At 34.6% G+C, this 13,565-nt stretch overlaps 1 protein-coding gene across 1 annotated transcript in view; it reads left to right on the top strand.

Annotated features, from left to right (window-relative positions):
• The window catches only part of UBR3 (E3 ubiquitin-protein ligase ubr3), an 86,930-nt gene that overhangs the window by 23,688 nt on the left and 49,677 nt on the right, over positions 1 to 13,565 (top strand). The window contains exons 8-13 of the mRNA XM_051213788.1: positions 3,729 to 3,863; positions 4,779 to 5,057; positions 7,313 to 7,441; positions 10,773 to 10,974; positions 11,913 to 12,058; positions 12,569 to 12,738. Coding sequence (XP_051069790.1) covers positions 3,729 to 3,863; positions 4,779 to 5,057; positions 7,313 to 7,441; positions 10,773 to 10,974; positions 11,913 to 12,058; positions 12,569 to 12,738 — 1,061 coding nt within the window. The remainder of the gene's footprint in view (positions 1 to 3,728; positions 3,864 to 4,778; positions 5,058 to 7,312; positions 7,442 to 10,772; positions 10,975 to 11,912; positions 12,059 to 12,568; positions 12,739 to 13,565) is intronic.

Genomic DNA, 13,565 nt, shown 5'->3' with positions numbered 1-13,565 from the left:
GCTAAAAAGAACTGGACAAGTGGACAAACAGCAATACAAAGGTTCAATACAGCCTTCCTTCGAGATACTGACAAACTCAATGAATTCAAGATAGCTCTCAACAACAGATTCCAAGCCTTTCAAGATCTACTGAAGGAAGAAGAAACTACCATGGAGGACAACTGGAAAGGCATCAAAGAAACATTGACTTCAACGTGTCAAGAGGTTCTGGGCCTAAAGAAACACCATCATAAGGAATGGATCTCTATAGAAACACTGGACAAGATCAAAGAAAGGAAGAACAAGAAGACAGCAATTAACAACAGCCGAACACGAGCAGAGAAAGTCCAAGCACAAGCTGAATACATAGAAGCAAACAAGCAAGTGAAGAGGAGCATTAGAGCCGACAGGAAGAAATACGTGGAAGAATTAGCAACGACGGCAGAAAAAGCTGCTAGAGAAGGAAATATGAAACAGCTCTACGATACAACGAAGAAACTATCAGGGAAATACAGTAAACCAGAGAGGCCGGTCAAAGACAAAGAAGGCAAGCCAATCACTGAAATTCAACAACAGCGAAACAGATGGGTAGAATACTTCGAGGAACTCCTGAATAGGCCGGCTCCAATGAATCCACCGAACATCGAAGCAGCACACACAGATCTTCCTATAGATGTCAACCCACGAACGACGGAAGAAATTAGAATGGCCGTCAGACAAATCAAGAACGGGAAAGCAGCAGGACCCGACAACATACCAGCTGAAGCACTGAAATCAGACGTCGAAGTAACCACAAGCATGCTTTACCCTCTATTCAAAAAGATTTGGGAGGAGGAACAAGTGCCGATGGACTGGAAAGAAGGACACCTCATCAAGATTCCAAAGAAAGGAGATCTGAGCAAATGTGAAAACTACAGAGGCATTACACTACTGTCAATACCAGGGAAAGTCTTCAACAGGGTGTTGCTGAACCGGATGAAGGATGCAGTAGATGCCCAACTTCGAGATCAACAAGCTGGATTCCGAAAGGATCGGTCGTGCACAGACCAAATTGCAACACTACGGATCATCGTCGAACAATCAGTTGAGTGGAACTCATCACTATACATCAACTTCATTGATTATGAAAAGGCATTCGACAGTGTAGATAGGAGGACATTATGGAAACTTCTTCGACACTACGGAGTTCCTGAGAAGATTGTCAATATTATCCGGAACTCATACGACGGACTACAGTGCAAAGTAGTGCATAGAGGACACCTGACAGATGCATTCCAAGTAAGGACCGGAGTCAGACAGGGCTGTTTACTCTCTCCCTTCCTCTTTCTTCTGGTGGTCGACTGGATTATGAAGACCTCGACATCTGAAGGAAAACACGGAATACAATGGACAGCTCAGAACCAATTAGACGATCTGGACTTCGCAGATGACCTAGCCCTCCTATCACGTACACGTGAACAGATTCAGATAAAGACAGCCAATGTAGCAGCAGTCTCTGCATCAGTAGGCCTCAGCATACACAAAGGGAAAACCAAGGTCCTCAAATTCAAAGCGGAGAACAGCAATCCAATCACCCTTGATGGCGAAACTCTGGAAGATGTAGAATCCTTCACATATCTGGGAAGCATCGTCGATAGACATGGAGGTTCAGATGCAGACGTAAAGGCGAGGATTGGCAAAGCAAGGGCCGCATTCCTACAATTGAAGAACATATGGAACTCGAAACAACTTTCAACCAATATCAAAGTGAGAATCTTCAATACGAACGTCAAGGCAATTCTACTGTATGGAGCTGAAACTTGGAGAACTACAACAACCACAATCAAGAAAGTACAAGTATTTATAAATAGCTGTCTACGCAAGATACTCAACATCCATTGGCCGGATACCATCGGCAATAGCCTTCTGTGGGAGAGAACAAACCAACTTCCAGCTGAAGAGGAAATTAGGAAAAGACGATGGAAATGGATAGGACATACATTACGCAAATCGTCAAACTGCATCACGAGGCAAGCTCTAACTTGGAATCCTGAAGGGAAGCGGAAAAGAGGAAGGCCAAAGAACACATTACGTCGGATAATAGAAGCAGATATGAAAAGGATGAATTACAACTGGAAGGAGCTGGAAAGGATTGCCCAGGACAGGGTTGGATGGAGAATGCTGGTGAGCGACCTATGCTCCTTCACGAGGAGTAACAGGTGTAAGTAAGTAAGTAAGTAAGTAAGTAAGTAATAAGAAGACGAAGATTATCAGAATTATGTGATATATTAGCGCAATACATTTCGAACAATCTGGTCACATTATTATTACTCTTATTATTATCATCCTTATCTCCTCTTACCCCATTTCCGGTCTAGTTGACCTTTTATTTTTATATATAAATGCTCTTAACAAGTATATGTATGATTAGATTGTTTGAAATGTATTGCGCTAATATATCACATAATTCTGATAATCTTCGTCTTCTTATTACATTATCGAAATTTATCAGAAGGACTAATTGCTTTAAATAATGAGCGTATTAATAATGGCTTTATTTAATATTATATGTTCAGTACAATATGAAATTCTCAGTTTACAATATTTCAACAAGTCTATCTTACCGTTCTTGCATCACAAAAAAGAAAATAATTGACCATCGCATATATATATATATATATAATAATCAAACTATCTGGAATTAAAGGAAATGTTTTAAAAAAATGGGAATCTATACAACTGTGAATTAGCTACATGTTCATGAATATAATTTTTTGATTAGGTCAGCTCTTGTAACATGCTTATCTCGTGGTATATGTCCTGTATACGATATTACAGGATATTCATACTTTTATTTGCATAGATCCTAATGTATCTGCTTCTCGTTGTACCAGAAGAAGATATACAGGCAAAAAGATGTGAATGGAGAGTGGATGATTCGTATCTGATAAAATAACATTTGGCCAGGAGTTTGTAAGATTTTAAATATCAATACACAACTATATTCATAATGACACCAAAAGATTCACCAAAAAGCTTACTAACTGTCTTCAGAACTCTCTACAACACAAGAAAATCTTTCCTCAAAAGCTTAGGAAAGAATAATGGAAAACAGTAAACAATAATAGGTATTATGCAAGAATTAACAAATCACAAAAGTAAATATCTAGCAGTGACAAAAGCATGGAGCCTTTTATATAATAAGTCAAACGAATAACTTTTCTCCATGTCAATTAAATATGAGATCAAGAGAGATCAGAGGGAAAACTTGCTTCAGGATAAATGACATTTAACTTTGTTTTTATTACAGAATCCCAATAGTACAAATTTCATGGGATGCTAACAGGTCGTCTAAGTTCTGTTCATGTCTCAGGCTAAGATTGGCAGTTTGACATTAAGTGCAGCACTACTAAAAAAGGTCATCGCTCAGTGAATGTTAAGAACTTATTCATTTCAAGGGGACCTGAAGAGGAACAAATTGAGATACTTACATTAAGAATATCCGCATATTTAACAAGTGTTTTTGTAAAAGACGGTAGATCGTGCAGAAAAAAAAGAGAAATGTAAAAAGGTGGAGAGAACAAATCATATGATTTGTCTGTGAAATGTTAGCTTTACTACCATTTTTCCAAACTCCTTTTTATTTCAACCCTCTTACTTAGACCATTCACTTCACTTCACTTCATTGGATAATAGTACTATTTCTATCTTATCCCCTATTTTTGATTAAAATTAAAAATCGTACTTCTATTAATTATTTTCTCTTACAGTTTATGAATTGCTTCACAATGAAAGAGGGAAATCATATTGAATATGAAACAATGACATTTTATCATGCATTTACAATGGAAGTTGAAATTAGTTCAGCTACAATGTGGAATTTTTGGAGACATTGTCGACTTCCAGTATGTTTATTATTATCATTTTGATTCTATACTACTTGTTGAGACTTAAGTAATAGTTCTATGTGAGACATAAATGTACATTTTCTTTAGTGCACAGAACTTTATGTTTCACTTGATAATCTTGTATAATTCTATGAAAAATATGCTTGATTCCTCTAGTATATTTCTAACTGCTCAATGATTGTCTAGCTAGTGTCAGTATACAATCTAAGCAATATTCGACAAACCTCCCATGTTGACACTAATATTTGTTGTCATATTTGTATGTAAACTAGGATACTGCCTGGACTGAAACAGGTGGTACTCTTTGAAGGTCAGTCTAGTAGCCTTCAACGTAAAATCCCAATGTACAAGACAATGAAGCAATGTCAGGAAAACGTAAAGGGATGATAGGCGACCTAAGTTGTTACGTATGCCATTCGTTTCTTTAGGACCGTGGAACCTATTCACGCTATTATTTTGGAATCAAGGTTTTCCAACTTTTATAGGCAAACCTTTCGTATCCTTTAACTGAGTCTAAGATCCAAATGTCCGCTGTTAGTTCTTTCACCTTCGTAAAATCACTTCCGTCACGTGTAGGTAGTAAGTTGTAGCACTCTGGCAATGGCTGTCAACACAATTGTGTGAGAGTGCATTTAACATGAAAGAGTAGACTGTCGTCACCCTCAACCATACCAAAACACTAAATTGAATACTTTTTTATTGTGTAAAATATGTAAAGCGTCGGTTGCAATGAAACTATTGGAGGTTTTGCATAATATTTTGCCTACTTGATGAATGGTCCATGTATATAATTTCACGGCGGAATATTTTATTTACCTATTTCGATATTTCTTTTTTCAGAATATTTTATGATCTTTTGTTTTCGTTTTCAAGGATAATATAAGCTTACTTGTTTTTTTCTAAATATTTCAGTCTGAACGCACACATTGCTTATTATATACTAAAGCTTGTTTATCAACATTAGCTGATTTATTGAATGGACTTGGTCGATTAATTAGCCCAACTGTACCAGAAACTCGGCCAACACGTTCTGCTCTTAGTCTTCATCTACCATTGATGCGTCATGTTTCTTGTTTTATTCATTTATCCACTATGCAACATGGTGTCAATGTGAGACAATTATTAGTTGATTATCTTTTACCGAAACCACGTCTATTACGACGTTTTATGGAGCACTTAGTTAATATTTTGGTAAGTAATTGTTCCTTATCTTTTGAATATATACAAACTTAGATTTTATTTTAAAGATAGTTTTGTATCATAGGATAAATACTTCATCTTAATTTAAGACTATAGCAATCAGTGCACACTTTTGGATCTGCACGAAATTACATCCGAAGAACTTCAGATGATTTCGGAGTGAGCATTGATATCAGTTTACGATGAAGATTAGCTTCAAAGTAAAAAAAAACTCATAAATACTCCTTTACTCAGTAACATGTTTTATTGTTGAAATTTCTTAATTAAGTTAAAGGGGTTTTATGGAGATCAGTTTAATTTGGAGATTGTAATCATCACAGATTGATCTCATTCAGAGTACTATTTAACACTAGAATGCATTAAATAACTTGTTCGTCTTAGTAAAAGCATTACTCGTCAGGGGGCACTCATGACCCTGTTTGAGATGAAACCAGTAACCTTTATGTCTTTGGGTAAATACGTAATTGCTTTGACCTTAGGATCGACGTTTTATGGTATAATTTAAACTCCAATTGGTTTATGACATAACGCGACGATCACCTAATGTCATTAGTCATAACCATCGGATGCCAAACCAGTTTTCTGTTGGTTAAGCGTTCATCTTAGAACTTGACAGTCTTGGGTTTGACTCCCGAAAGGGTCATGAGCTGAGATCAATATATGGTCATTGCAACCTACAAATTATATAGTTAAATTAACCAATTTTTGGTCTTTTCATTTCTGTTAGGTCTTTTTTTATTAATACCGTGAGTAAATTTGTCTTGATTGAAAAACTATTAAATAGAGTAGTTCAGTTTGGATCTTAGTGGCTCGTTGATATTTCTCGTTTCGCTACCTAACTGCAACCGGATAGACTAATGAGTGAATAAATACATACATACATTTATACATAAACTACGCATGTGAAGCGATTCTTGCAAAGTGTAGGATGGTTTTTTGCCTGTCATTCTAGTCAATTTATAGCTATAACAAAAATATCTGAGTGATTCACATGTTTTAATGTTGGATTTTATTCTGTTTTTCAAACTGTTATCGTAATCACATGTTTATCTCGATTATTAAGAAAAACTACTTATGATAGGTAATCTGTATCATAGATCTAGACTGTTGTCCTTAAAGCAGTTCAGTCACATGTTTGGTAAACAGCGAAGCTATTTGTCATCTAGCTTAGTATCACTACAATTTCATATTGTCATGAGGTTATAACAGTTTACTCACTTTAGCCTTATCGACTGTCCCTTCTATCGATTATTCTAGCTACTATTTCTTTTTGTCTAGAAAGTATGTAACAGTATAATGACCGATTCCTATCGGCAATAGTACCTCACTAACCAATGTTTTTGTTATGTCATTTTCGGCATCAAGTTAAAATAATTGCCAGCTTTTATTTACCACAAATATTTTTTCTCAAATCTTTTGCTTTTCTTGTCGATTATTCCTTATGTATTTTAGAGCCTTATGGAAGTTAATTCATTTGGGTAACATTAGAATCTGGGGTTTATTAGATATCTGTTTCAGTTAAATTTTGGACTTCCCAGTTATGCTTATTCACAGGTTTTATAACAAGGCGGTTACTTTCAGCGAACTGATTTGAAATTCAATATTCACTTATACCAATCTGTCATGAAGTTCATGTACATGATTACTTGTGTTTATTCATGATTTGTTTATCGAAAATCTTTCCTTCTCTTCAAGGTCACGGAAACATCTGTTTTATAAATACAATATGTATTGACCACTCTGAAATCGATTTTCGAGTAATTCATAGTTCCCAGGTTCATAAGCTTTGTTGAAGAGTATAATACTATGTTTCAAGTTAGTTATTGTCTTGCGTATAATTCACACACTTACATTGACTTAATTATTCTCTCTGGATTTGTTATTTTCCAATATCAACTGAACCTATTCGAAGCTTGTTTGTCACACTCAACTCTAGGTATCTGTCTATCGTAAATCCCTGTATTTTTTAATGTTAATTTTTAATTATTGTTGAAAGTCCTCTCAGTTTAAATAAAAAAATACGTACAACTCATTTGATAAACACAGATATTTGTGTACAATTTTTACACGATATACATGGTTCGCATTAATTCTGATAAATTCTTTTTGAATCCATGACTTATTGATTGGCCATTGTGACTAGAATTACCAGGCAATGGAACCATGTGTGATATATATGTATACACTTACTTAAAACTATCAATCTTCACATTTTTCTCAAATAATCATTTTAATTTCATTTATAGTTAGGTTGTCATGAAGTGCTTATTGGTTATTGGATACGTAATGGTCAGAGTGTTAGACAATCAGTCTCACATTATATGCAAAGTCAATTTTGTTATTCATTTATTGATTTGGATATATTCGCATTACAAGTAAACCAGATTTTTATTAGCTTGATCATATCTGTTTATTTATCCATTCTATAATAAAATAATTTTATTGAATTCCATTCTACGAAATATGTCTGTGAATTGGTCAGTCGGCTGAATGACACACGTGCAGAATGACCCTTCTTTCTTTCACTGTAGCACTAATGACTTTCGACTGAAGCATCATTTCAATAAGTGATATGTGTCCAGGCAGAGAATGATGGTCATTTTTTTAGAACGATGCTGTTTACAACTAGATCTTCATTAAGCTTTACTCTAATATTTAGGAATATTTCTATGAGAATATTAAATTAATCAAAACAATTTATTATGAGTCATTGGTCACAATGAACTTGGATTGCATAACTATACATAATAGGTAGGAATTACAAGTTGATATTAAGAAGGCAAATGTACCAGAGTAGTGGACGCTAATCACAAGGTTGTATGTAAGTAGTTTTTATGGGGATGTGGTATCGGAGTTGCAACAATTGTTAGATGGAGTGATGGGTTTCAGTATGTGGAGAGTGTGGCGTTGGCATAACACGTGCATACCAGACGAGAAGACAGTTCAAACCACAGAACACACCGAAAGACGTAATGGAAGACTAAGGGCTATGTATATGTATTATGTAAATACTCTGTAACTTCTCACAATACAAATACATTCCTCTTGCCTATTGTCGTGTTTTACACTAGTGCTGATAAGAATAATATAATAATGAAAGTTTTGATCAGTAGTTCAACACAGGAAATAAGTTGAACTAACGAATGAGTGAATATATCCCTGTGTGGTTCAGAAATGACCAGACGAAGACATGACATAGTTCTCTTTAAGAATACCTGTTTGACAGCAATCATATAGTAGATTCAACCAAATCATTCCAAGTGATTTATCATATAACTTCAACATTCCTCAACGAAGTTCGATAACGTCTCCCACATATAGCAGAAGCAGTTACGATTCTAATCTATAACTTTAGTTTATGCGTTCATAATAAATTCGTGAACCCCCAAATGCCCTGGTACGACCGAAAGTGGGGAGAGTCCGCTCACCCTTTCGAAATGCTCCCACATGGCCACGCGTATTTAACCTCTGCCTGGGAAGTTCTCATTGCCTTCTCGTGGCGGTGGTGTTGTTTACGAAATTGAGAGGACGAAAAGCGAATGTCCAGCGCTTTAACCGGGTTGGCGGACATGGAGAGTCCACCTAGGGGAGTTGGAAAACCCTGATTCCAAACTAATGGTGCACATGGGCTCCAGTGCTCTGGAGGAACAAATGGCATATGAAGCACTCGTTGTTCACCGGCTACCATGGGAATGAATCTCCTTACGATGCTCCACCACCTTGTGGATCAGACCTTTAGGTCGAAGGCTCCGGGTATGACCCCTTAAGAAAACCACCTGCTTCGGTCTGGGCACCCGGGCAGTATCACAACCCTCACACATATGAAATGAGATTTGTGTGGCGCATATGTATTTGGTGCCTCCTTGTACCAATATCTATGTGTTCAAATAAAATAATACTTTTTATTATCTACCTATTTACACACTTCTTCTTACATAGTTTTGATAATTTTTTATTATTATTTCAAAGTCTATTTATCCAAGTATGGCCCATGTCTTACGTTAAAATAGTGATCAAAAACTTTCATTACTTCATTATTCTTATCACTATTAGTACACTTGCTTTCTTACTATCAATTTGTAATTCCTACCTAGTATGTATAGTTATGCAATCTAAATTCATTGTGACCTTTGACTCATAATAAATTGTCTTGACTCATTTAATATTACCAGAATAGGGATTTGTGAAGATTGGTTGAAATTATCCATTAACGCCGTTGGATGCCAGCTCAGTGGTCTATAGGTTAAGTGTTCGCGTGCGAGATCGAAGGTCCTGGGTTGGAGTCCCACGTGTGGGATTGTGGATGCACACTTCTGATGAGTCCCATACTAGGACGAAACTGTCATCCAGTCCTTCGAGGTCTTTAGTGCTGTCCTAGCTTAGGTTAACTCATGAATTCAATTAAGATACTACATTTTCCACAAATCCCCATACTGATATTACATAAAAGATCAAATTCAAATGGCTATAAAATTTAATAATTCACGAATAGTTTGAAGATAATTCAACAATCAATTACTCCACACTATAATGTTTCATCTTTTGTTGAATGAGTACTACAAGTGTCAGTAAATGTATTCATCTTATCCCTTGATAGATTATAGACAAAATGAGAACATTTATCCTATCACTTAGAAAAAGCAGAAAATTACTGTGGTTGTTTGTTTTTGTTGTTATTTGGAATCAATTCTATAAAACATATATTTATCATTATAATTTGTGTCGTAATTGTATAGTGAAAATAAATTATTAATGAATATGTTTAAACATTATTCCTTAATTACGAAGCACCAGCTTAAAAAAATACTACAGGAGGGAATTAGGGCCTAGGAAGGATGAGAGATTGTACGTTCGTTTTTGTACGCAAAGGAATTCGATCAAAGGAAGGTCGAATCAAAAACTTCTGTACTGCTGAGGCATTGGCGAACCACCAACTCAAGCCCGAACTTTGAGTACAGAAACAATACGTCCGACCTCTCATCCTTTCTTGACCCTAATTCTCTTCTGTAGTATTTTTTAAAAAGTTAGTGTTAAGTAATTTCAAACCGTAATCAGTTATTATTCCTTAATTCTTAATGAAATTAAAATCATTTAAAAGGCAAGTAAGATAGATATTTTTTCTAGGTTGTTGATATATCTAACTGATGAATGTTTTTCAAACAGGAATATTATTTTAGATGTATTTTAATTGCCTGTTATCACATGAAACTTGAATCTATGCTTTATAGAATAGATTGATTATAGTTAAATGTAGGATCTAAAATGGGTGTTTCGTTGTATTTGGATGAAATTATATATATATAACATTGTTAATATTCACACTTGGACTCGATCTCAGCACCTTTTACTTCAGTTCCTAACACATTATTCATGGATTATGGACAGCCTCCAAACAAAGAATGTGATGTTTATATCAGTATTAGTAAGAGTTTATGTTATCGTACTATTGATATGTGGGACAGTTTTTACCAGTCGTTGTTGACGTAAGACGAAACTGATAGCCATAACCTATCTACTCTAAATTACTGAGTAGATTTATGGAGGTTCATATATCAACAGAAACTGAAAAAAAGTCAATCCTGAATATCAATAATATGAGAACTCAAATCGTTACTGATACTAATATTTAGTACATATTATACTTTTTTTAGAGAAGTGTTTGTCGCTTTATTATTATTAATATCAATATTGTGTTTTTTCCCATAGGTATGTACCGCTTTGTTACCGCCTGCATATTTTTTGAATGCTTTAGTCGATCAAACAAAACTGTTAAGAGGAATTTGTTTTCATAATGAATTGTTAAGCTTGGTTTCAGAACCGGAAGTGAAAAATCTTGACCGTAAACCAATGGCATTACAAGCTTGGCTAATCAATTTGTGTTGGATATTGGATTTGCGTAATAATCTAGGTTAGTAAAAAGTTATATAGATATATGATGTGAATCGACCTTAATTAGATAAACATTAGGAATCAAGAAGAACTGGACAACTCCTTCGTTCTAGTAGAGTTGTGAAGAATAATTAGAAAGTAGTACGAAAAAAAAGAACGATAGATTATGGAACATAGAAAGGGAGGTTAAGACTGGTAGAACGAGTGATTGGACATTCTATTTTTGTATTCAAAGCTTAGGGTTGAATCAGTGGATAGCTATGATCTCTGTTGTACACAAGTATTTCTTTAGAAACAATTTTTCTGACTGTATGGATGATTTTAAATGAGTATTCTGGTGAAATAGAGCAAACCAATCAACTAGATGCTCCAAGATTGATCTTCTCAATGACATTTTTAGTCATGATTGGTCTGGAAGAAATATAGGTGCGGCCGAACCAGAGTGTATTATGAGTCCATAAAGTTAGTGACAACTGAACTAGGTCATGTTAGTGAATGTAGACTACCTGTTTGGGGTCGGCTTGATTATCGCAACTGTTGGTTAGAAACTTTGAATGACAAGGTTTAAAATTGTTTGCAGTTGCTCAGTTTCATTTATTAATTGTTTTTCTCCAACTTCTGAGCTTCTGAATTGCTCATAATGTATTTTATGTCTTTACTTCACCAAATTGTTTGTTTTTGAATCGTATTTGCGATGCGTAATCTTTTCTGTTACCACTAATACTGTTACTATCTTTACCGTTGTGAGATTTGGCCCTGACAATATCACTTCTGTATAAGTGGGTTGTGTCAACTTGAACCGATGTACATACGCACCAGGTTCGATGTTGCAGCTGATTGACCGACTGATCTATCTATTTCTCGTTATATTTTTGACGCTTATTACTTTTTAACTGTGTGGAATTAATTCAAATCCTTTATTTATTATTTTTTACCCACTTGTATTTTATTTTTTAGGACTAACCGAAGAAGAATTATTACAGAAAGAGCTTGTTTCTGTGTTAGCTCCAGAGCCTAGAAAACGTAGTGATTTGTCTATTCTAATTCCTGAACGTTGTGGTATAATTAATCCATCGAATAATTTAGATTCAGTATTGAAAATGGTCAGTAATCTCTCTTGTTTTTTTCGCTCTATCACATCTCTCTTTGTAATATCTATTAAGTCATCATTGAAGGTTCGCACGTGTTTCTATGTCGGTGCAGTTTTCGACTTATTTCGTAAACACCAAATAGGTGTCTGACTTTTAAGTGATTTTTGACTCCGAATCGTTCAAAACTACATATGTTTATTCTTAAAGAAAGTCTCCTGTTGATAAGACTTGATCTCTTTGTATATTCTATTTTTGTTACAAAATACTGACTAAGGATATCAACTCATGTGAGAATCGTTGCTGAATTCATGTTTTAATAACAGTCTTGTACAATTGGAAACAGATTCATTTTAATCAGTTATTTATTTATATGTATGTTGTCAATTTTTTTAGTTAGTTGCTATCTATCTAGGCGAAAAATCGATTTTTTAAAATGCCTTTCTTACATTTTTTAAAATTCATCTTCACCTTTTCTCGGCTTGCCGTATTTTAGTGTTTCTTTATTTAAAATCGCTTTCTCAGGTGGCTACTTATTCTGCACCGTCATGTGATGAAACTTCCGGTAGTCTTATCAGTGGTCATTATTACCTTCGGCCTAGTTTATGGCATACTGATTTCGATCCGATTTTTCATTTACTTCGTGTAACTAGTCGAAGAGAATCAAGTCTAGCTATGGAAAAATATCGGGAACAGTGAGTTTTCATATTTTACCGTATGTTTGTATATTATTATTATTATTATTTTTTTTTGAGTTACCACATATTATTTACACATTGCAACTATGTGAAATGAAGTAGGTTTGGGTATGATGCAATAATGTGAACTTTTAACTCAATTGATTGAAGCTGAATATATTAATCAGTTGAACATTGTTTAGTGTGGTTAAGCTAATAACTGGTTCTTAGTGGAAATATGTACTTTCAAGATGTATGCATGATGTGATTTCAAATTGATCATACTAATGCAAATATTTACTTATTATAGTTCTTCCATTTCGTTGATCGTTCCTCATTTTTGTTTTTGAACGAAGAATATTCTTTTGGATAAATTCTCTTCAGGTTCTACAGTTATATATCCAAATTAATATTCCGAAAAATGGCCAGGTTTAAGGGTAAAGTACATCGTTTAAAGCTAAAGCATGTGAATTTAGGATTGTTAAACAAAATAGAGTAAAATTGTTAATGTTGATACGGCTCATATGGAATGTTAACTTGAATCAGCGTATATGTTAAGTAAAATTTTAAGATCCATGATCAGAATAAATATGGGTCAAATAGGGTGAGAGAGAAATAATAGTTCAATTACAATTCTATCAAATAAGTAAGACGTAATACGGAGGGATGAATGCGAAGTGAATGAATCATGTATAGGGGAGATTAATTGTAAATTTAGAACAGCATAAATAAGCGAACAATATTGTTTTCGATTAGATCCTCATCAGGCTTTACTATAATATACAGTAATGTATTTACATGCATGTGCGAAATTATTAAACCAATCAAGGTAGTTTATGAGTCAA

The sequence above is a fragment of the Schistosoma haematobium genome, chromosome 3 (assembly GCF_000699445.3).
Source record: "Schistosoma haematobium chromosome 3, whole genome shotgun sequence".
Lineage (NCBI taxonomy): Eukaryota > Metazoa > Platyhelminthes > Trematoda > Strigeidida > Schistosomatidae > Schistosoma > Schistosoma haematobium.
This window is presented reverse-complemented; position numbering and strand designations above follow the sequence as displayed.